The 23277-nt window shown below is 38.2% G+C and overlaps 1 protein-coding gene across 1 annotated transcript; it reads right to left on the reverse strand.

The window, feature by feature from the left end:
* Positions 1-6510: 6510 nt before the first annotated feature.
* Positions 6511-22935, reverse strand: LOC110460050 (beta-hexosaminidase subunit beta-like). Its single transcript, XM_021512754.1, has 12 exons — positions 22502-22935; positions 21700-21812; positions 21249-21359; positions 20518-20619; positions 20037-20145; positions 19564-19769; positions 18515-18597; positions 17939-18011; positions 15953-16124; positions 11168-11258; positions 10502-10606; positions 6511-9322 (listed from the first exon to the last, which is right to left on the reverse strand). Exons 1-12 carry the CDS (start codon positions 22929-22931, stop codon positions 9256-9258), a joined length of 1662 nt encoding a protein of 553 aa, XP_021368429.1. The 5' UTR covers positions 22932-22935; the 3' UTR covers positions 6511-9255.
* Positions 22936-23277: the final 342 nt, after the last annotated feature.

The following is a 23277-nucleotide window of genomic DNA, read 5'->3' on the forward strand; positions in this document are numbered from 1 at the left end:
TTGTCAATATGTCTGTCCCAGGTTAGGTTATCGCTGATTGTTACTCCTAGGTATTTGCTAGCTTCAACGGTGTCTAGTGTGTGTCCATGCAGTTGGTAGTTGGTTGGTATTACAGGACGGTTCTTGGATTGTATTCGGATTACAATGCATTTTTTCGCATTGAAGCTCATTTACCATTTATTTTCCCAGTCCTCTAATGATGTTAGATCTTTCTGCAGTAGATCACTTTCGGCTTGGTTGCTTATGGTTCTATAGAGGAGGCTGTAGTCCGCAAATAGTTTGGTCTCTGATGATTTTGCTGAATCTGGCATGTTGTTTATGTAGGCTAGGAACAGCAGAGGTCCAAGAACTGTCCCTTGAGGTACACCAGAGAGTACTGGTACCTGTTCAGAGACAGCTCCTTTTAGGATAACGCTTTGCATTCTGTTTCTCTTGAGTACAGGCGCAAGTGGGCAGGTGTGGTTGAGCTGTACAAAATATTGAACGGGATCGACAAGTTAGACTACGGACTGATGTTTCGGCCTACACCACTCAATATCACTAGAGGTCACTATAAAACAATATTCAAGAAATCTTTCAGTCTAAACACTTGTAAGAATGTCTTTAGTAACCGAGTGATCAATGTCTGGAACAGTCTACCTGAGGAAACAGTGTCATCAAAAACACTTAATGAGTTCAAGTCCAACTTAAACAAACTGTGGAGGAATCACCCCAGGAAGTTCTGCCCTTCCTTTTATCATTAATGAATCACATGGGAATCTCTAACATTACATGAAAAGAAATAAGTAATAAACATATTACCATTAAAATGTTAGTTACTCCTTCTAGTATAATTAAGGGTATATGCATATAGATTTAAAACCATACATAAATTAATATAATAAACAAGTATTTACAATAAAATATAGTGTAAAAGCTTGATACAATGCAAATTGTTTTAATCCCTGCGCAACCGGAGTCCGTTGCTGGCAGGCTATTCTGCTGGGAACGTATCAAGTCAGAAGAGGATATTTAGACGTCTCCACAAGCTCAAGCTTCCCATCGACGTTCAACAACAAAGATAGCCTACTGCATGGTGTGTGCTCCGGTACTTGCCTCGTCTGTCTGTCAATTCACTTATACATTTGTACTTGTATTATAGGTGCATTGACAGACGAGGCTAGTACCTGTGTTCGGGACCTCATTGTGATGTTTATGTCTATACAATTCTCACTGTAAAACATATAAAGCACAAGTGATTTTAGCCTGAGTAGACAAGCAAGCGTACACAGAGGGAATTAAAGCAGAAATACAGACAGAAGCTTCGAGGACATTCTTCACTACTTTGCCAAGAAACAATCCAACTAATTCTGGTCAACTGACTTCCGAGTTATACTGATCAAGGCGGGAATGTAACGGGGAAAAACAACAGGAAAAGTTACGTTACTGGAAAGACCAAAGTATGATGGCATTAATTAAACAGTGACGCCGCAGGAATAAAGGAAATGGCTTGCTGCAAAAACAGCTTCATCGAAATGGTTGGGCGGACACCAAGACCTAAATGTTGGAAAATACCCAATCTAATTTAAATCAGTTCAAGACCGCTTCGTCACCTACGCTGAGAGAGGCGGAGGTAACAAAACGGTTTTGAGAGGTTGATTATAATACAATTTTGAAAATACTTAATTAATCCTTGTTGTGAAGCTTTCTATCCAACTTCAATAATTGTGGAGAAATATCGCTGCTGCTACCCGTGACCAGTTAAGCACGAACTTCGAGTTAGGCGTCATGGATATTTATGAATAACTTACTCAGTCGACAATCTTCTCCGAAAGGAACCGATTGGTTTTAGGAAGGAACCACATCATATGCTGACCATATCTTTACATTCTGACAAATTATAGAACAGAGCAAAAATTGCAGTAGTCCAAAATTACTCCTTTTAATATTTCTGTCCAATCAAAAAAATAAAGGATAGAGTCTTTTACTTCTGAGTATAAATATAGCGCCTCTGTATATAATGTCGACTTGCCAAAGCATTCGATAACATCAACAAACCAGCAATATGGAGGATCAACCCATCAACATCAGGACATACAAGGCCAGACTCGAGACCTAGAACCAACTGGCAAAACATCAATATTAACAAATAAAAGGTGATGAAATTAACACAAAATCGAACCGCACAAAACAAACGCATCTAGCAGATCACCCTGGATCAGAATCATGGGAAATGACACTACTGAATAATACCGATAAACGGACATGAATCAAGTGCACATGTCAGCAGAGGTCAAAAGACGGAGAAGGATTGAGTAGGTCGGCTGAGTAAACCCAAACGCCATCCAGAGAGCATCCTCGACATCCAGGGGGTTCGCTCACTTTTGCTCTCTGCGACCCTGGAATATGTCAAAGCAAACTTGAAGGCACGAAGATAGCTGTTTAATTGGTCTCAGGTAAAAAAAAAAAAAAAAAAAAAAAAAAACTGACCAAATGCTAGGGTGACACCTGTCCGTTGAAGATTACAAAGGAGCGACACTCGACTTCAAAGCCTGTCAATTTTTACCGTTACGTGACCGCGAGCTTCTTTTGATGTACATCACAGGATCGAACTAGTCTTCTTGTCTCAACAACAAGGTGGTATACACCGAGCCTTCAATTTTGCTATTACCTATTCCAGGGGTGTAGAGAGTCAAAGTGAGCGTAATCACTGGGATCTCGTTGCCCAACATTGTACCATCTTCGTGGGCTCTATGTCAGTTCGATCTTTTCTTTTCTGTTTGATCAGTTTGCATGTCCGCCATCTTAATCAATCTTTTTATCAACCTCAAAAGTTAACATGCACAACTCATGACCAAGGGGAACTTACATATCAAATTTGAGAAAAATTCCTCCAGCAAATTCTGAGAAATAGCGATAACAAACTTAAACTGTAACAAGTTGGCCGGCCGATATGATTTGATATGCATAACTAAGAACAAAAGAAACCCTTATATAAAATTTGAGAAAGTTCCCTCCAATACTTTTTGAGCAAAAGGGCTCAAACACTTTTACGCCCAAATTCAACATGACCACCTGCCAGCCATCTTGGTTTTCCAATCATCTCCAAAATTCGAAATGTGGAAATAGAAACCATTGGGAACCATCATGTGAAATTTGAGAAAGATTTTTGAACAACAGCACTAACAAACTCAACCATTTTGGTTTTGTGATCAGTCCCAACAAACGATATGCATAACAAGGGATCATGGGGAACCTTCAGGTGAAATTTGAGAAAGATCCCTCCAGTACTTTCTGAGGAACAATGCTTACAAACTTTAACTCTTAAATTCAAGATGGCTGCCTGTCGGCCATCTTAGTTTTGTGATCAGTCCAAAAAAACGATATGCATAACAAGGGACAGTGGGGAACCTACATGTATATGTGAAATTTGAGAAATATCCCTCCAATACGTTATGAGAAAAAGCGCTAACAAACTTTCATTCCCAAATTCAAGATGGCTGGCTGATGGCTGGCTGATGGCCATCTTGGTTTTCACTTCTGTCCCAAAATTTAATATGTGTTACAAGGGACCATGGGGAACTTTCATGTAAAATTTGAGAAAGACCCCTCCAGAACTTTTTGAACAACAGCACTAACAAACCTTTGCTATTTTGGTTTTGTGATCAGTCCAAACAAACAATATGCATAATAAAGGATCATGGGGAACCTTCAGGTGAAATTTGAGAAAGAATGACGAACGGACGATGTTTTCTATAGCATGTATTACATCCAATGTTCTGCATAAATATATGGTTAAACCAAGAGGCCCAGAGGGCCTGTACCGCTCACCTGGAAATGTTAGTAAAATTGAAGTTAAAATAGCCAGATGTTTCTGGAAGTGTACATGTATTACATAGTTAGTCATTTCTGCTACGATCCTTGTATGACACGCTACCATCTCCTGTTAACCTGCATCAGTGGGGATTGACAGAGGATCCTTGCTGCAAGCTATGCGGAGGAAGAGGAACAATGGCTCATATCTTGTCTGGTTGCAAAGAAGCACTACGACAGGGTAGATACCGATGGAGGCACGACAATGTCTTGCAGGTCATAGCAGATATCTTTGAAGTGGAGAGAAGGAAGAAAAGAACTGGTGTAAGAACAAACCAAGCTGGTATCAAGTTTGTGAAACCAGGGGAGAAAGCCACAGTGAAGCCTCGAAGCACCTCATCCATCTTGGAACGGGCGCCAACATGGGAGATGAAGGTTGACCTTGACAGGAAGCTTGTGTTTCCAGGAATAGTGGAAACAACACTGAAGCCTGACGTGGTAATATGGACAGAGCAATCCAGACCCCTCATCACCATAGAGCTCACCGTACCATGGGAGGAAGGCTGCAAGGAAGCTCACGAGAGGAAGAAAGCCAAGTATGATGAGCTGATGGAAAAGTGCAGGAGCAGAGGATGGACAGTATGGCTCTTTCCAGTGGAGGTTGGCTGTAGAGGTTTCCCCGCACAGTCAGTGTGGAGGACACTACAGTCGATAGGACTCAATGGGAGGGCAAGAGCTACCGCCATCAGGCGATTGGGAGAAGCTGCAGAGAGAGCATCGTGCTGGCTATGGCACAAACGAGATGAGCCGGTGTGGAAGCCGACATAGACGAGTAGTGGTTTGGCCACCACTACTGACCCACCAGCCGGAGGATGTAGTGATTAAGGGTCGAAACATTTGAGGAGGGCTGGCCATCACCTGATGACGTCAAATGAGGATTCACGACTAGAATGACAGCAGTGACGGACTACAAGTCAAGGATGTCACAAGATACAGAATTACCATCATCTGTAAGCAATCATCGTCAGGGGTTATATTTATATGCAATTGGACAAAATCCTGTCATTCCTACAGGAAAAGGAAGATTTTGGAGAACTAGCATGTTTCCCCTATTGGGCCCCATCCCTCTGCCCCTAGGAGGGTTAGACCCAACATTGATACAAAATTAGATCCCCTTCACCCAAGGATGCTTTAGACCAAATATGGACACAATCCTGTCATTCTCCTTCAGGAGAAGAAGAACTCTGAAGCTATTTTCCCTACTTGGCCCCGTCTCTCTGCCCCCAGGGGGTTCAAACCTACAATTTATACAAAATTGATTTCCCTTCCCCATAGGATGCTACTGTTCAATGGTCAAAATACCTTCATCCCAATGGAAGAAAAAGGATATTAAAGCTACAATTGTATTCCTCTATATCCCTTATTGGGCCCTGCCTATCTGCCCCAAGGGGGGTCTAACCCACCATTTATACAAAATTGGTTCCCCTTCACCCAAGGGTGCTTCATCCCAAATTTGGACAAAATCCTGTCATTCCTACAGAAGAAGGATTTTGAAGAATTTGCTATGTTTCCCCTATTGGGCCCCGCCTCTCTGCCCCCAAGGGGGTCACATCCACCATTTATACAAAATTGAGTCCCCTTGGCCTAGGCCTAAGGATGCTCCAGACTAAACTAGGATAAAATCCCTAAATCCCTACGGTAGAAGGATTCTAAAGGTTTTACCTCTATTTCCCCTATTCTCCCCCGCCCCTCTGCCCCCAGGGGAGCCACACACACTGTTTATACAATCCAATTGGCCTAAGGATGCTCCAGACCAAATTTAGTCAAAATCTACTTGGCTGTTCAGGACTAGTAGCGTTTTAAAGGAAAAGTTGACGGACAGACGGACGACGAACCAGGTCAGCTTAACAAGAGGCCCAATGGCCTTAGCGGTCACCTGAGTTATATTATAGGTACTAGTAGCTCAACTTCATTGTTGAGATGTACAAAATGTAGAAAACAACATGTAAACAAAGTGAAATACAATACTTGTCAACAAAGGATAAGAACTTAAAAAACTATTCAAATACATTATTTTGCTATTGTAAATTATACCCTCTCCTCAAGGGAGAGCAGATGACCTGGGGGATAATGAAATTTACAACTAAGGCGATTAAGGTAACCGAGTCTGATGAATATTTTTTTTTTAACTTTTAATCATAATCCCCATTTGAGCCCTACCCCTCGAGCCCCTGGGGATGGGGCAGGATCTTATTTTCTCATACATGTTTCATCTATTCGCCATCTGGCATCATAATCATTCCAACCAAGTTCAAATAATTCCCTGCTGAAAAAACACAAAATATACCCAAAAGTATTATTTCCCTATATATACTCTAGTAATTTTTACCCCCTCCCCAAGGGAGAACGAATGGTCCGGGGTTACTGAAATTTACAATTTATATAAAGCACTGGATAATCTTTCCATCCATGCAGAGAAATTGACTGTAGTACCTCTTAGTCTAGAGAAGAAGATTTTTGAAATATTGGCTAATTTTCCCTTTGGGGCCTCACCCACGCCCCTGGGCTTGGGGTAGGTATCACAACTTTACAATTGTGTAGCCTCATCTACCAAGTCGAAAATGTAAAAAGTTTACGCACGACGACAGACAGAAAGCGATCAGAATAGGTCACTTGAGCAAAGCTCAGGTGACCTAAAAAAACACAAACACGATGAGATAGGATTTATGTATTTATTACATTGCATAGAAGTGATTTTTTAAGACTGGTTAATAGTTCACAAAACACAAGAACTATTTTTGCGTACATTGTGTATTTTACAGCCTTCACAAATCAAAATGTACAGGTAAATTAAACTTTTGAATATTAAATAACATTTCTCTGAATGGACTATGTCTGTAATTCACCCATACTTTTTTCACAGTATCTTCCTTTTTTCACAGTGTTTTTAATTGAGGAATACATGATATGAACCAGTTACAATAGAACTTTAAGTTCACTATTGTAGTATATAACAATTAAAAGTATTACACTGATTAGCTAAACTTTCAATAGCCAATGATATATAAAGGCAAGCAAGAAATTAAAAGATTCTTTGGAAGATATGATATGTTTTCTTTCTATTTTGTTAATGACTATGACATCTTTCATTAATATGAGGATGTATGATGTTCAATTTGAATCACTGTTTTACAGAACCAGAGACGTCCATGTATATATTATGGTGCGTAATATATACGTCTCTGACAGAACCAACCTAAAATTATTTTCTGCGTCACGCTGTCAGACTAGAGTGGTCTCCCTTAGAATTGTTGAATTTAAAGAAGGCTACTTTTAAATAACAGTGTATCTGTTTGAAAGAGTACAGGTGGTATAGTATGCCAACGTAATAGGCTGAGATATACATGGATTTAAAATATATAGCACTGAACCCAATATACATGTATATTAATACCTATGTGCGTCCTTCACCCATGTACTAGATTTTCTAACATTACCTAAAATAGGTATATAAGAATCATCCTTATTATTTATATGTGCAAGTACTGAAAACTAGTGACAGTCTGACTTTTAAGTTTCGACCAGACATGACAGGATTCCTTTATTTCCTTATGTCAATCTTAGTTGCAATTTGTGCCTGTCACTTTCTTTTCAAGTGTAAGCAATTGAATTGTAAAAGATGTGCATTGATTAGTTTGCCTAACAAGTGTCAGCTGTAGGAAATTCCTTTGAGCTCAGCGCTAGCGGACTCCGGGTTGCAAGTTTGAACCCCAGTGACGTCATTATCTTTATCACTTTTCCTCGTCCTACTACAGAATTAGTGGAACTGGATACAACATGAAAGCACCCAGAGTCTTGATTATCATTCATGAACAAATCTTTTTCTTTGTTATTTATGACTAAAAATATGCTTTTCAGTTTAAAATAGTACAATGCAGCATTATGCTTTAAAATCAGTTGGTGAAATATGTGGACATCAAAAATGATAAAGAAACAATGAAAATGCACTCATATATATATGAGCAGGCACTTGCACACATGAGCAGGGCCAGTGCCTGTTGTTCTGGTCATCTATCACAACATCTATACTATAGTTAAACAGGTTTAATACAAACGTACCAATGACTCATGCTTATACTAAAGTCTTCATTGGGGCCCCAATTATGGAACTCGTGAACATCCGACTTTATAAAGAATTGTCTTTACTGAGCTGATTTCTTATATTCATAATTACAGCAGGTCACCTGGGGTTTGTTATAAACATATTTTACAGAAATCTCAATATCATTCCATAAATGTGATCAATATATACAATTAAATTCTATGATGATCTTCTTGTTATTCAACAATACGTAGTCAACTCAAAATATCAATCTATTCTACCTGGTATATGAATTATAACTTCATTGAAGAAAATCCTTAAAAAATATTCAATATTTACATCCAACATACAGCGCCTTATATATAGTCTTGTTTTATGTTTACCACAATGTATTTCAAACTTTATTGATGTGGATATGGAGGCAGAAACCTATTAAATCCTACTAAATGATTGGTTGGAAATGCACCCAAAGGTCTAATTTTAACACATTAAAATGAATATTGTAATACAATAACATGTCACTATAATCACAGCATTTATTTCATATAGAACAATGACAACCACCTGAACTGATGACCTCTTAGGTGATTGGAAACCAATGACACTATCACCAGTCTGTTCTGTTTATAAATATTTATTTATTTTTTAAATTTCAGATGTTTAAAAATTTTACAATAGATGAAAATAAATAAATAAAAATATCTCAAACAACTGGCACGTACCGCCAGTTTTAAGTGGAATTTTGTGACAAGAGTCAGAGGAATGTTTGAGGGGAATTTATAATGATGGCACTTTGAGTTACTATAACATCTATACAAACAACTGATTAAATAAACATTTAAATCCTATAAGTAAATTATTATAATAGATATTGCAGGTCAGTAGATCAGCACTTTTATTATCCTATAATAAGCCCGTTCCCTGAATTGTATCAGAAAGCATGTGCTGGCCCCCAGGGCTTATCAACTTATTGCAGAATAAATACAGCAGTCTGGTTCTATTTGAAACTTGTCTGGATCTCTTAAATACGGCAAATTTAAAACTGAAATGTTAGTTCATGATAGTACACATATACGTGTATAATAAGATGAGACTTAACAGGAATAAAGCCAAATAGTAAAGCTCACAAAAAGTACATGTACACTGCACACAGGTAGCTATATAGGTAAAACATCAATATCACTAACAAGCTTTCTAAAGTTAAACTTTTTCAGTAAAAATTAAATCAAGTGGCAATATGTCATGACCGTAGTTCATAAATCTAGAAAATTTGTGTAAAAAAACAAAGTCCCAGTTTGCCTCTATTGAGCGTGGATTGAGAGACTGGTCCTGTCTGGCACTCTGAGAATCAAGTTAGATATTTAAACCCCACTGTACTCATGCTCACAATAGTCAGGGCCATTGACAGGCTCCGCTTGGAATCCTCGCCTGCAAAGGAAAAAGAGCGATGAATGTCAACAGTATGAACACCTTTTTCTTCTTGAAAATTGTCAATTTACATGTACGGTAAGTTCAGTAAAAGCAGTAACGAACAACATTAAACTTCAGTCTCCCTACGACAACATAATAAGACATCTTGTGTATGTCACCCCTCAATAAGTTTGGTTGGCAATAATATTGCCTTACAACATGTGCACGTCTTTGTGTTGACTGTATTGATGACTGTTTGGGTCCCCTTTATCCAATAAGACAATATATATAGCTTAACTGATTAGGGGATAGTACGTTGTTTCGAGTGGCTATACTGGCGATTAGAACATGAAATTTGGGTTTGAACTCGCCAGTATAGACACTAAAAACAACGTACTATCCCCATTCTAACACACCTTAACAAATGTACTACGCTAATATGTTTAGAAACATTGTATTTCCTTGTACAAATGTACGTAGTAAAATACATTGTGACCTGAACTGGCGACGTGTCATTCTGCAGCGGGCTGACCAATCGGAAAGAAGCTTTCAAAAGTCGGTCATTTGGCTCCGCCCATACTGGCGAGCGCTCGATCTGTATGTTGACGTGGCGGAATATTTGGATTGTTGGTGAACGTCCTGTTAGTGGCTGTTACCAAAGTTTATTCGACACATTTCGATTAATATTGACCAAGTTCTTACATTTCCATGTCAGTATGCATACCAGTCTGTGCTTATCGTATCTTGATTATTTGTATAGATTTGTGAAGAGTTTTGTGTACATGTGAAATGTTTGATTTGATTTCGGATCTAAATAGATGCCTTCACATGGATGGAACGAACGTCTCAGTAATAAATGAAGGTAAGAACAAGGAATGTGTACTTTTTACTTTTTAATTCATTCAACAAATACATTTCATCGGTCGTTTCTGTTCCGTTACCTACTAGCCTTATCAGCGGGATTTCGCTAAGAGGCGAGCTTGACGCCATATTGTTTTGGTTAGAAATGGGGCGTGGCTTACAAATGTAAGTGCTATGGGAGGAGCTTAACACGATTGATCATGATTCTATCGCAGATTAGAACATGGTCCGTATCCAATCAAAACACGCGTTGCAAACGAATCGTGTTAGAATGAATGTTAGATACTAGTTTGGATCCCCTGTATCCTCTATATACAGGTATACTTCCTTAATTACCTGATGAGACGACACCTGTGTTCAGCCATGCGTGGAGCAGCCTTTGTACCATCTCGGACATCCTTGTTACTCCACAGCCTTTCCCCGACAGCAGCAGCTCTAGGCCTTCACATTAGAAAATAAGGTAAATTTCAATACATCCCCAGGCTTACAAATCAAATGAAACAACTGTCACATCATAATATTACTTCATTATACAAATATACACATTTATTATATTTTCACCAATGAAATATCAGGATTAATCCATTTAGTAAAAACATTTATCAGATACTTGTCCGTGGTATGGAATGTTTTGCATGTGTGATACTGTCAGCTGTGCGGATATAGGCCACTTGCATGCAATGGCGGAATATACTGATATTTTCACTTGTGCTTCGTGCTCGTGAAAAATATCAATATTCCATCATACTCGTGAAATATGTATGGTTTCAACAGGAAACCATTAAATATCATCTATATACATAATCACATAAAAAAATTACCCACAAGTATACACATCACACAAATATTACTTCAGTATACACATACATGTATGAAGGTTTACATATGGCATGAAATTTTGCATGAAATTTTACAACTATAAGCCGAGACATCAGATATCATACACTTCCCACTTTGCATGTGTACCTAAATGTCCTTTAGGGATGCACAACATGTACTCACCAGGTACGGGAGATGACATTGGTACTGTCCACGTATTCACCCCACATACACGCCTCCCCTCCGATCACCAGGTCTAGTTGTTTCTGGGTACCTATCAAATAACACCATCATTATATTTACTGTCTTTAAAGTATTCTTGAATAAAAAGATATCATAAAAATTACAATGAAAAAAACAAAATTTACTTAATTTAAGTTATTATTTTAACTTTAATTGGCTCATGTAATATCTATCATTAATCTTAGCACATTTATTTCAACAGTAAAATCAATTTGTATACATTCTCTTCAATTATACAATGTACATTACAGAGTCTTTGCTAATAGCAAGAATTAATTATTGAAATCATTTGTGATTAGTTTTATGACAGCAGCAGATTAAGTGTTTTCTGATTATGCTCGGCTAAAAGCTGTAAGAACTATAAAATACAAAATTGTTGAATCATATATAACAAAGGAGGTGAAATAAATGTGTTTGAGCTCAAAACACATATATAAATCACTTTAAAATACCTACATTTTTATGAGTATTTTCACAATAAGTGATCATGATTCTATTGTTTAATTGTTGAGCATTTGAATTTGTTCGTAAAATATTGGTATCAACAATTGGCTCTCCTTCGAATCTAAGTCCAAGTACATGCAAATCATCTCTAGTGAACTTAGTGGTGTACTGTACCTACGATCTTATATTTAAGTCAGTAATTAGTTTGGGTGATATACAGTGCCAAAACATTTTTAGTCATTCATTTGTTCAAGGGACATACAGTACTTAAAACTTTAGTCAGTAGACAGTGCGAGTGATGTACAGAGCCTAACACTTTAGTCAATAGACAGTGTGAGTGAAGTATGGGGCCCAAGACTTTAGTCAGTAGACAGCGTGAGTGATGTACAGAGCCTAACACTTAAGTCAGTAGACAGTGTGAATGATGTATGGGGCCATAGACTTTAGTCAGTAGACAGTGTGAGTGAAGTACAGAGCCATAAACTTTAGTCAGTAGACAGTGTGAGTGATGTATGGGGCCTAAGACTTTAGTCAGCAGACAACGTGAGTGATGTACAGAGCCTAACACTTTAGTCAGTAGACAGTGTGAGTGATGTACAGAGCCTTACACTTTATTCAGTAGACAGTGTGAGTGATGTACAGTGCTTAAAACTTTAGTCAGTAGACAGTGTGAGTGATGTACAGAGCCTAACACTTTATTCAGTAGGCAGTGTGAGTGGTATGTTCTGAAACTAAGACTTAGTTAGCAGACAACGTGAGTTATGTTCTGAGACTAAGACTTCAGTCAGTAGACAGCATGAGTGAAATATGTACTCTTAGACTTTAGTCAGTAGATAGTGTGAGAGATGTACAGAGCCTAAGACTTTAACCAGTAGACAGTGTGAGTGACATAAGGAGCCTAAGACTTTAGTCAGCAGTCAGGGTGAGTGATGTACAGAGCCTATGACTTAGTCAATAGACAGAGTGAGTGATGTATTGAGCCTAAGACTTAGTCAATAGACAGAGTGAGTGATGTATGGGGCCTATGACTTTAGTCAGTAGACAGTGTGAGTGATTTATGGGGCCTAAGACTTTAGTCAGTAGACAATGTGAGTGATGTATGGGGCCTAAGACTTGAGTCAGTAGACAGCGCGAGTGATGTATGGGGCCTAAGACTTTAGTCAGTAGACAGTGTGAGTGATGTATGGGGCTTTAGACTTTAGTCAGTAGAAAGCATGAGTGATGTATGGGGCCTAAGACTTTAGTCAGTAGACAGCGTGAGTGATGTATGGGGCCTAAGACTTTAGTCAGTAGACAGTGTGAGTGATGTATGGGGCTTTAGACTTTAGTCAGTAGAAAGCATGAGTGATGTATGGGGCCTAAGACTTTAGTCAGTAGACGGTGTGAGTGATGTATGGGGCCAAAGACTTTAGTCAGTAGACGGTGTGAGTGATGTATGGGGCCTAAGACTTTAGTCAGTAGACAGTGTGAGTGATGTACAGAGCCTTAGACTTTAGTCAGTAGACAGTGTGGGTGATGTATTGGGCCTAAGACTTTAGTCAGTAGACAGGTTGAGTGATTTATGGGGCCTAAGACTTTAGTCAGTAGACAGCGTGAGTGATGTATGGGGCCTAAGGCTTTAGTCAGTAGACAGTGTGAGTGATGTATTGGGCCTAAGACTTTAGTCAGTAGACAGGGTGAGTGATTTATGGGGCCTAAGACTTTAGTCAGTAGACAGTGTGAGTGATGTACAGAGCCATATACTTTAGTCAGTAGACAGTGTGAGTGATGTACAGAGCCTTAGACTTTAGTCAGTAGACAGTGTGAGTGATGTATTGGGCCTAAGACTTTAGTCAGTAGACAGGGTGAGTGATTTATGGGGCCTAAGACTTTAGTCAGTAGACAGTGTGAGTGATGTACAGAGCCATATACTTTAGTCAGTAGACAGTGTGAGTGATGTACAGAGCCTTAGACTTTAGTCAGTAGACAGTGTGAGTGATGTATTGGGCCTAAGACTTTAGTCAGTAGACAGGGTGAGTGATTTATGGGGCCTAAGACTTTAGTCAGTAGACAGTGTGAGTGATGTACAGAGCCATATACTTTAGTCAGTAGACAGTGTGAGTGATGTACAGAGCCTTAGACTTTAGTCAGTAGACAGTGTGAGTGATGTACAGAGCCTTAGACTTTAGTCAGTAGACAGTGTGAGTGATGTACAGAGCCTTAGACTTTAGTCAGTAGACAGTGTGAGTGATGTATTGGGCCTAAGACTTTAGTCAGTAGACAGGGTGAGTGATTTATGGGGCCTAAGACTTTAGTCAGTAGACAGTGTGAGTGATGTACAGAGCCATAGACTTTAGTCAGTAGACAGTGTGAGTGATGTATGGGGCCTAAGACTTTAGTCAGTAGACAGTGTGAGTGATGTATTGGGCCTAAGACTTTAGTCAGACGACAGCGTGATTGATGTATGGGGCCTAAGACTTTAGTCAGTAGACAGTGTGAGTGATGTATGGGGCCATAGACTTTAGTCAGTAGACAGCGTGAGTGATGTATGGGGCCTAAGACTTTAGTCAGTAGACAGCATGAGTGATGTATGGGGCCTAAGACTGTAGTCAGTAGACAGTGTGAGTGATGTATGGGGCCTAAGACTTTAGTCAGACAGCGTGAGTGATGTATGGGGCCTAAGACTGTAGTCAGTAGACAGTGTGAGTGATGTATGGAGCCTAAGACTTTAGTCAGTAGATGTGTGAGTAATGTACAGAGCCATAGACTTTAGTCAGTAGACAGTGTGAGTGATGTACAGAGCCATAGACTTTAGTCAGTAGACAGCGTGAGTGATGTACAAAGCCTTAGACTTTAACCAGTAGACAGTGTGAGTGATGTATGGGGCCATAGACTTTAGTCAGTAGACAGCGTGAGTGATGTATGGGGCCTAAGACTTTAGTCAGTAGACGGTGCGAGTGATGTATGGGGCCTAAGACTTGAGTCAGTAGACGGTGTGAGTGATGTATGGGGCTTAAGACTTTAGTCAGTAGACAGCGTGAGTGATGTACAGAGCCATACACTTTAGTCATTAGACAGCGTGAGTGATATATGGGGCCCAAGACTTTAGTCAGTAGACAGCGTGATTGATGTATGGGGCCATAGACTTTAGTCAGTAGACAGTGTGAGTGCTGTAGGGGGCCTAAGACTTTAGTCAGTAGACAGCGTGAGTGATGTATGGGGCCTAAGACTTTAGTCAGTAGACAGTGTGAGTGATGTACAGAGCCTACGACTTCAGTCAATCAAGTGGTTTACTGTACTTAAGACTTAATTCTACATTTCTGTATTTAGTGTGAGTGGCGTACTGTAAAATGAAACCTTTGTGAGTAACTACTGTTGGTGATGTATAGTGGTAAAGACATTAGTCAGAAGTAAGTGTAGGTGGTTGAATTTAGACGATTCAAGTTTTAAGGCAACCATTTGTCCATACCAACTACTAACTCTATACATGCTTTATTTTCTGTGGGTCAAAATTTAATGGTTCTCTTCCTAGAACAAATGCAGGATTCGAATTTCATACAACACTAATAATAGTCGACGGTTTTAATTAGCTCACTATGACAAGTTCAAAACTTAAATTTTATAGTTTTTCAGGCCATGAATATAGCAAAAACAAAATGGTTTCTAGGATGTATACAAACAGATACAGTGTGAACTATGTGAGCAGATATACCCCCAACACCCAAATACTTGTATGCTGTACTGCCACCTGTATAGTAAATGTTCTCAAATCTATCCACCAACTTTACAAACTTGATATCAGTAAGATTACAGGTCAGTAAAAACCTCTTCAGAGGCCATGACCTCAAAAAGTCAAACAATGTAATAGTTCAAATCTGTCTTGTATTGTATGTGAGATTGAGGTTGAGGGTTAAGACACTAAAATTGTAATGTTGACCGCTGTGCTTACCCAATTAATTCTTAAAATATTATTCGTAAAGACCACAATACCCGATACCTGCGGTGTGAACATTGATACAACCTGGCAACTCATTATTTTGATATCTTATCTACAAAATTCAGGTGGATTGATACGTAAGATAACTCATAATTCATCCATTTAAGATGTTACATAACAAATCTGTCAGACCAGCAGGTGTCAGTTTGGTCAGGTTGTCATTCTACACAGGTAAAAGACTATAGTAATATGTCAATCAGATCAACAGGTGTCAGATTGGTCAGTTTGTCACACTACAGGGGTAATTTTTAAAACCATATAAAGACACCCAATTAAAATGGCGGGTAATTTTGGGCTGTAATTACCAAGGAATCCCCAAGGATCACAACTATAGTAGTTATTCCAGTCCGACCCATACGAGATGTAGTTAAGGTACCAGCATGCTGACAGAATGGTCTTGTAGCCTTTGAGTGTGACCTTATTAAGCTCCTCCACATAGCCCGACTTCCAGACCTCCACCACAGTGTCGGGGCGTACCTACAGCAAATACACCTCATGCTTACTGATCTACTACATATCAATAACCTAGTAAACCCAGCCAACAGGTGTTTTGGCAAAACAACGAAGGGATGCATCAGAAAATTTCAGGCATGTAATTTTGATTTGTTTCTGTGTATCAGGTTTTGAGTGTTCTGTCTAAATTTTCAATCTAAAAATGTGTTTGCTTCATAATCTGCTAATTAATCATTATTTTTGAACCCCCGTAACACTATCTATAACTGCACACTGAGCTTTTAAGATTGATTACAGCATGTCAAATGTCTGTAGATATCCTTGTGGAATGTTCAAGTTGCAGACTGCAGTAGCCTACCAGGTTCATTATTACCAAGAGTAAGGAGGCAATCTTGGTCTTACCATGTCAATTATCTCCAGTTCACCACTGATATCCTCACAGCTCTCTAGAGCAAGGTTAACAATTCTAAAGTAGATGGTATTGTTTCTGTTTAATAAAAGACCCTCCTTTTGAAGTTGTAATAACTGCCAGCTATCTTTAGTACAAAAACAATACGTAATGTTTGCACAGCTAAAATTACATCACCTTGGCCATGTTGTAAGTTTCTTTTTTCTAGAATTATTTTACACAAAAACCTCACTTTTGTCCCTTTTCAAATTCAATACCAATGATGCAACAGTGATTTTTTTAACATTACCTCTGTTAATTTTATCATAATTGAAGCTTACTTGTTCAAAGTACACAAGTACTTTTAAATATTTCAAATAAAATGTACATTGTCAAAAACATGATAAATAATTGACACCTACAACTTGGACAAGGTGTCAGTAATCATTAAAATATAAACCAAAAATAGGGTAAACAAAGCTCTTTGTGATACACCAAGCAATAACAGAGCAGTCAAACTTAGATATTGGAACCTTGAAAAAATACAACTGTTCCCTTTCTATAATTTAAACTAACATAGAAAACAAATTAATTACGCTGCAGTTTACTGTTACTTTATGGTAATATTTACCTTGAAAAACATTGATCGAACAGTCATTGCAACAACTACCAAATAGATTATCCAAAACACTTACACACCAGATGTTTTTGTCTAGGTCCTTTGACACTGATATACCAAAGTTTGACTGTATGATATATATATGTAAGGTTTTCATGCATCAGTAACAAGCCCACATAGCTAGTACCATTGACCATGTCCCAGGGGTCACAGGCGTAGTAACGCTTCCAGTCACTGCCGTATGCGATCAAGTTAAGGTACCAGCAGGATGATAAGAGGGCGTGATAGCCCATTTTCGTGACCTTGGCTAGCTCAGCCTGGTAGCCACCTTTCCATACCTCAACAATGGTGTCTGCTCTCACCTGGTAAAACATGGCCTGACCTTCACCTGCCCTTAACACTCTACATCTGTTTTTATCATTACACACTTTTCAACAAACCTGGCATGCAATAATATTTTTTTTGTCAGATTCAATAAATCCTGTTACTGCAACAGAGTTTTTCATTTCAATTCCCAAGAAAGATTTCTTAATGGAAATTGTGCAAGCCAGAACATTTCTTCATATTTAAGAACAATTTTTGTTTAGTGTGAATCTGTATGAAATTTGCTTATAAATTAATATTCAGTATGACATTATTTCCATGAGTGATGCTCAATATTCAGTATAAATTTTGTCTTCATGGAAACTGCTCGGAAGTTGTTTGTTATGATTCTGAACATACCGAGTATGATTTAATTCATTCACCCCTACATATTTAAACTGGACTTGCCCAGTCTCCGATTTGGTAAGGTTCAAATGTGACTTTAGGGGTGAATGGATTAATACTTACTGTGGCACCATTGTCTATGACTTCCTGCCAGATCAGGTAGCCCTTCTTCAGAGAATTGATAATGTTCAGAAGGCTGCAAAAGAAAAACTGAATTCACTTAAATATATTCCTATGACTGAATATTTCTTTTGTTCATATCGAAAGAATATTTCAAATGTTGACTGCTCACATATCCCAAGATCAGAGATGCAGGGTTTATATTTAAATGTATTCTGTGGAATAAGACATTCCATGAGTATACAACTTCTGTTTTCTAGTGTTCTGTCATAGAATACTGGATTTCTAAAGAATTTTATTCCGTACTAAATATTGTCTACTTGTAAATAATAAAGTCTTTCATTTCTTCAAAAAATTATATTGATATAAAAATCGGTGGACAAAATGGAGTTCAGGACACAGATGAGTTTATTTAGTCATTTTATAAATTTAAGTGTTGATTTTTGGAACACTAGATTCTGTACATATCAAAATACATGCATCTGATGAAATATTATACCAGTTGACTTTAGGAAAACGTCTAGCCCAGTCAACTTCACATGGGGCATACATTCACCAAAACCACACAATGACTCTTACTTCTGCATGTAGTATTGCTCCAGTTCTGCATAGTTAGTACCATATGACTTTTTCTTCATGAAGNGTTTTTTGGGCATCATATGAATATGTTATAGCCATTGCCCAGAGTATGCTACTGGCACTCTGGACCATGTATGGTTTTTTGGGCATCATATGAATATGTTATAGCCATTGCCCCGAGTATGCTACTGGAACTCTGGACCATGTATGGTTTTTTGGGCATCATATGAATATGTTATAGCCATTGCCCCGAGTATGCTACTGGGACTCAGGACCATGTATATATTTTGCACAGTATCATTTGTGATGGTTCTTGTTCAGCGTCATAGTTGATGTTGAAATGGATGTAAGATATCTACCGAGACATGCTTACATTTCAATACATTGATATACTCTAGATCTGGTCACAGCCTGATGTCAGCTGATCTTTACAGCTTACGGAAATCTTAATTTTGATTTTGATCTGTGTGAAGAAAACAATAGGCAACTGTTGTCTTCGTGTGGGTCAAGGTAATTTAAACATTAGTCTAAAAACAGACTAACACCTACCAACAGGAGAAGGACACCTCATAATTATAAAAAATATTGTTTCAGAATTATTTTGGGTCAATAACATGTAGGTGTATTTAGTTAAGTCACTATATATATCATCTTTCATGTAACATGTACTATACATGTCATGTGGCTTACTCAAACGACAGAAAGAGTTTAAGTTAGGCCAAATAAAATTAATTATTAACTGATTGGTTATGTAGAGGTACCTTACCAGTGTTGTTAGTCTCTATACTATAGTTCCTGTTACACGATCAAGGTTGTACCGTTTTACACCGATTGGTTTATACGCTACAGACATGTATACAAACTGACCACAGGTCGAAGCAAGGTAAAAGCCGAGTAGACTGGTCCTGTATATGTTTTTAATCCATAACAACAAGAAAGGCATATCAATTTGGCATTGTAAACCTAGACCTGTACGTAGAAAACAATAGAAAACTGTTGCCTTCCTGTGGGTGAAGGTCATAAAGACATAAGTTACAAACAAATACCTACCAACAAGAGAAGGACACCTCATCCCCACCCAGATGGATGTAGTGGTCGGGGAACACCTCGGCCACCTCACCGAAGAAACTGGCCAGAAAAGCATATGTAGAGTTGAGGGTTGGATCAATGGGTCCAAAGTTGCCATTGGGTTTGCCAGAGGAGTAGCACTTCGTCAGCAAGTTCTGAATTCCCTTTCCCCAGGACTGGGTGTGGCCTAGAGGAGACAATACATGGGAGGTAAGAGCAACAGCCAAGGCACTAGAAATCTCCCGTCATCCAGGATTGCATTTAAATCTCATTTATCTATCTGATCTCTACATCCATCAAAACTCTATTTTAAAAATAACAAAATAGTTTTGTTTCTTTAATTAATTCAATATCATCTTTTAGAATAAAATGTTCACTAACACCTAAAAAAAATAACACCAATTCTAATGAAATGGGGCTATCCCATAGCAAGCTTGTGTGTGATTTAGATTACCTGGTGTGTCAAACTCAGGGATGACCCTGATTCCCCTCAGCCTAGCATACTCTACAATTGCCTTGATTTGTGCTTGAGTGTAGGTGTGGGACAGACCAAAGTAAGATCCCTGAAACAATATAAAGTATGATTCCTGAAACAACATAAAGTATGATTCCTGATACAATATAAGGTATGATTCCTGAAACAATATAAAGCTTGATTGCTGAAACACTATAAAGTATGATCCCTGAAACAATATAAAGTGTCAGAGCTGAGGTAGGTGTGTATGAAGCGTTCTTGTTCATAAATAAATAAATATACAACATTTGATATAATGCCCTATCTAGCTAACTTAAGTCACTCTAAAGCGCTTTACAGTACATAGATATACAATTTAATGCAATGAATACAATTAGCATATACATTAATCGATACAATTTTAAGAAATTCGCAGGAGCTGCCTTATAGTGTCAGATAGGTGTAGGACATGTCCTCTTACCGTAGCACTCATCTGAGGGAACAGGATACTTTCATATGGGAATGCCTGGTCATCTACAATGTGCCAGTGGAACACATTGAACTTGTTGTAAGCCATAGCATCCTGTAACATACAGAAAAGTTCTGTGTGATGTCAAATGGAAAAGCTAACCATTATGACATACAACAGTATTGTCATCTTTATTATATAATTTTGTTCACAGCCAATACTTTAGAATCCAGTTGCATTTTTTTCGATTTCAACTTTCATGCAATACCTGTAAAACAATAATTTGAAATTGTCCTATCAAGAAAGAAAAGTACTCTCAGTTCTTAATCATTAGAAAGCCGTTTCATTGTTTTATTTATGCTAAGTGTTTTTTTTATCTATTTAATAACAATCTACACAGTGTGACTAAAATTTTCAGGAAGCTGACTTTTTCATGCACTATGTATTCTGATGAGTAAGTAAGTATTCACCAGATGTTTGAATTTGCAGCAGACTTTTCTCGCAGACAAATGTAAAGATTTTCAGCATACCAGATACATAACTAATGTTAAACACAAAGATTTAATTTACAGGCCAACAATTTTAAAATGAGTATCTCAGAAAACCTTTAACACAAGATTTTAGACATTTTGGTTTGCAGCCCACACACAGCATTTTGTAATATTTTTCTTGTTGTTTAAAAAACGTGTATATTTTGTTTTAGACTTAAAGAGTACAGAGAGAAAATTGGAGAGTCAAATTACCAGGTTCTTCTTTAGGACCTCCACAGTCAGGAAGTGGCGTGAAGAATCGAGGAGAATTCCACGGTATTGAAATCGTGGGAAATCCACAATGACTGTCTTGTTGACCTCAAACTATATCAAAATTGTTGAAATAAAACAAAAATTAATCACATTAACATGTAAACTATAATTTATAAAGCAAGTAAATGAAAAGAATTCAAGCTTAAGACCAACCAGTATATTTCACATCTGCATGTCATTGTTTCTTATGATGCATCCATAAACTGATAAATGTTGAAGGTGTGTATTATCATGAATCTTGTATATTACAGAGCGAGACCTTCTCAATTGACATGAGAAGTATTTTCGATACAATTTTTAGCCGTGGTTTGAAAATTTGCTATTCAGTTCACAGCTTCACTGTAGATCTAAGCACTTGCAGTTGAGTGAAATTCCCTATATTAGCCATTACCTGGCCATCCAAACCTTCGTAAATCAGCTGACTGAAGGTCTCCAGACCCCTCAGAGCTCCCCATACTGTTTTGGCAACTAACTGGGAAGTAGGACTCGCCACTGTCAAGTTATCTGGAATAAAAATCTTTCAATTAATATTATATAATAAACAGTCCCTACTTTTTTTTAAATATCTGTAAGCTATGTAGTATACACCTTACAGTACAATGTGAAAAGAAGGTCTGCTGTACAACCTTTTATCTTATCAATCTTAAAATAAATGTGTTTAAAAACAGTTAGCTTTATGCAGGTCATTTCAATGTACATGTAATTAAAGACCGGCAACTATCATTAGGTTTATTTTTGTTACTACAACACAATGTACTTGTGTTTGAAGGCACCATTGAAAATGTTACTCTGGAGTGTTGTAGTTTTATACTACTTAATGGTAAAACTGCATGCAATTACTTTATGTCAGCAAAAAATACTTCAAAATTACCAATAAAATGTGTTCTATTCTGAATCAAAGCTATTAATCTGAATCTGGTAATGCTAAAATGTATTCCACAAGATGACCATTGTATGGTGTTCCTTAACTGCTTAAAACTATCACCTGAATACTAACAATGATCGGGTTAGACGTACCGTCTCACACCGAAACTACCCGTTTCCGAAACGTCTAGAATTCCTAACGACCTTCGTAAGTGCAACTATCGTAGGCTTACAGATTACAATTAGGTGATACAACCAAGGGTGCTAATACAATACATTTACATCCCTGATGCAGCCTCGTCAATAATGTATAGCATACACAGACGTACACGCTTCATTGGACTCGAGAGCCGGGTACTTGTTGTCGGCAGTATCACATGCCTCCTGAACATGCACGCTCAATGAGTTCACGCTTCCGTCGGCGGAGCTGAAACGGTCAAATCCCGGAAAGAACTTAAGTCGAGTGTCAAGTTCTGCATCACCGAAGATTATCTGTTCGTAGCGTCGTATTGCAGCCGTCAGAGTGTCGCAGGTCGCACCAGTCACCGGGAAATCAAACGACAAATAATTCAAGGAGAATGTTTCGGAGCTTGGCGTGTAGATTTGAGGCAAGGGCCACGGTTCCCCTCTCGTTGGTTTCGCTCCGTGATAGTCGTCTTGGAGAGGCAACTGACTATTCCCCCAAATAAATTGAAAACAACAGCAGACGCACAACAATCCAAACATTGTTAGTTCCGCCATCTTTACCAACCAAGTCATGTGATCTAGCAGTCATATGACCGCTAGATAAAAGAGGCGCCGGTGGGTGTTATCTGGCCATGGGCTATGATCATGATAAGCGTTCAGGGTTTTTTCATTTTCATATTTGTTTGCTGTTTTAAAACGAGAAAACATATCACTATTACTGTCCGGGAAAACATACACTACTGTAGTTATTTAAATCAGATACGTTACTATATATCGCAACATCATGTTAGGGCATATGAGTATCTGTCTTCAAAGCCATATATACGTCTCTGCACGGACTTAGATAGCAATCTAATCTAATTCCGTGTTTAAAAAAAAAAACCAAAACAATGTTTTAATAAGCATATATGTCGTGCTA

The sequence above is a fragment of the Mizuhopecten yessoensis genome, unplaced genomic scaffold (assembly GCF_002113885.1).
Source record: "Mizuhopecten yessoensis strain PY_sf001 unplaced genomic scaffold, ASM211388v2 scaffold10311, whole genome shotgun sequence".
NCBI lineage: Eukaryota > Metazoa > Mollusca > Bivalvia > Pectinida > Pectinidae > Mizuhopecten > Mizuhopecten yessoensis.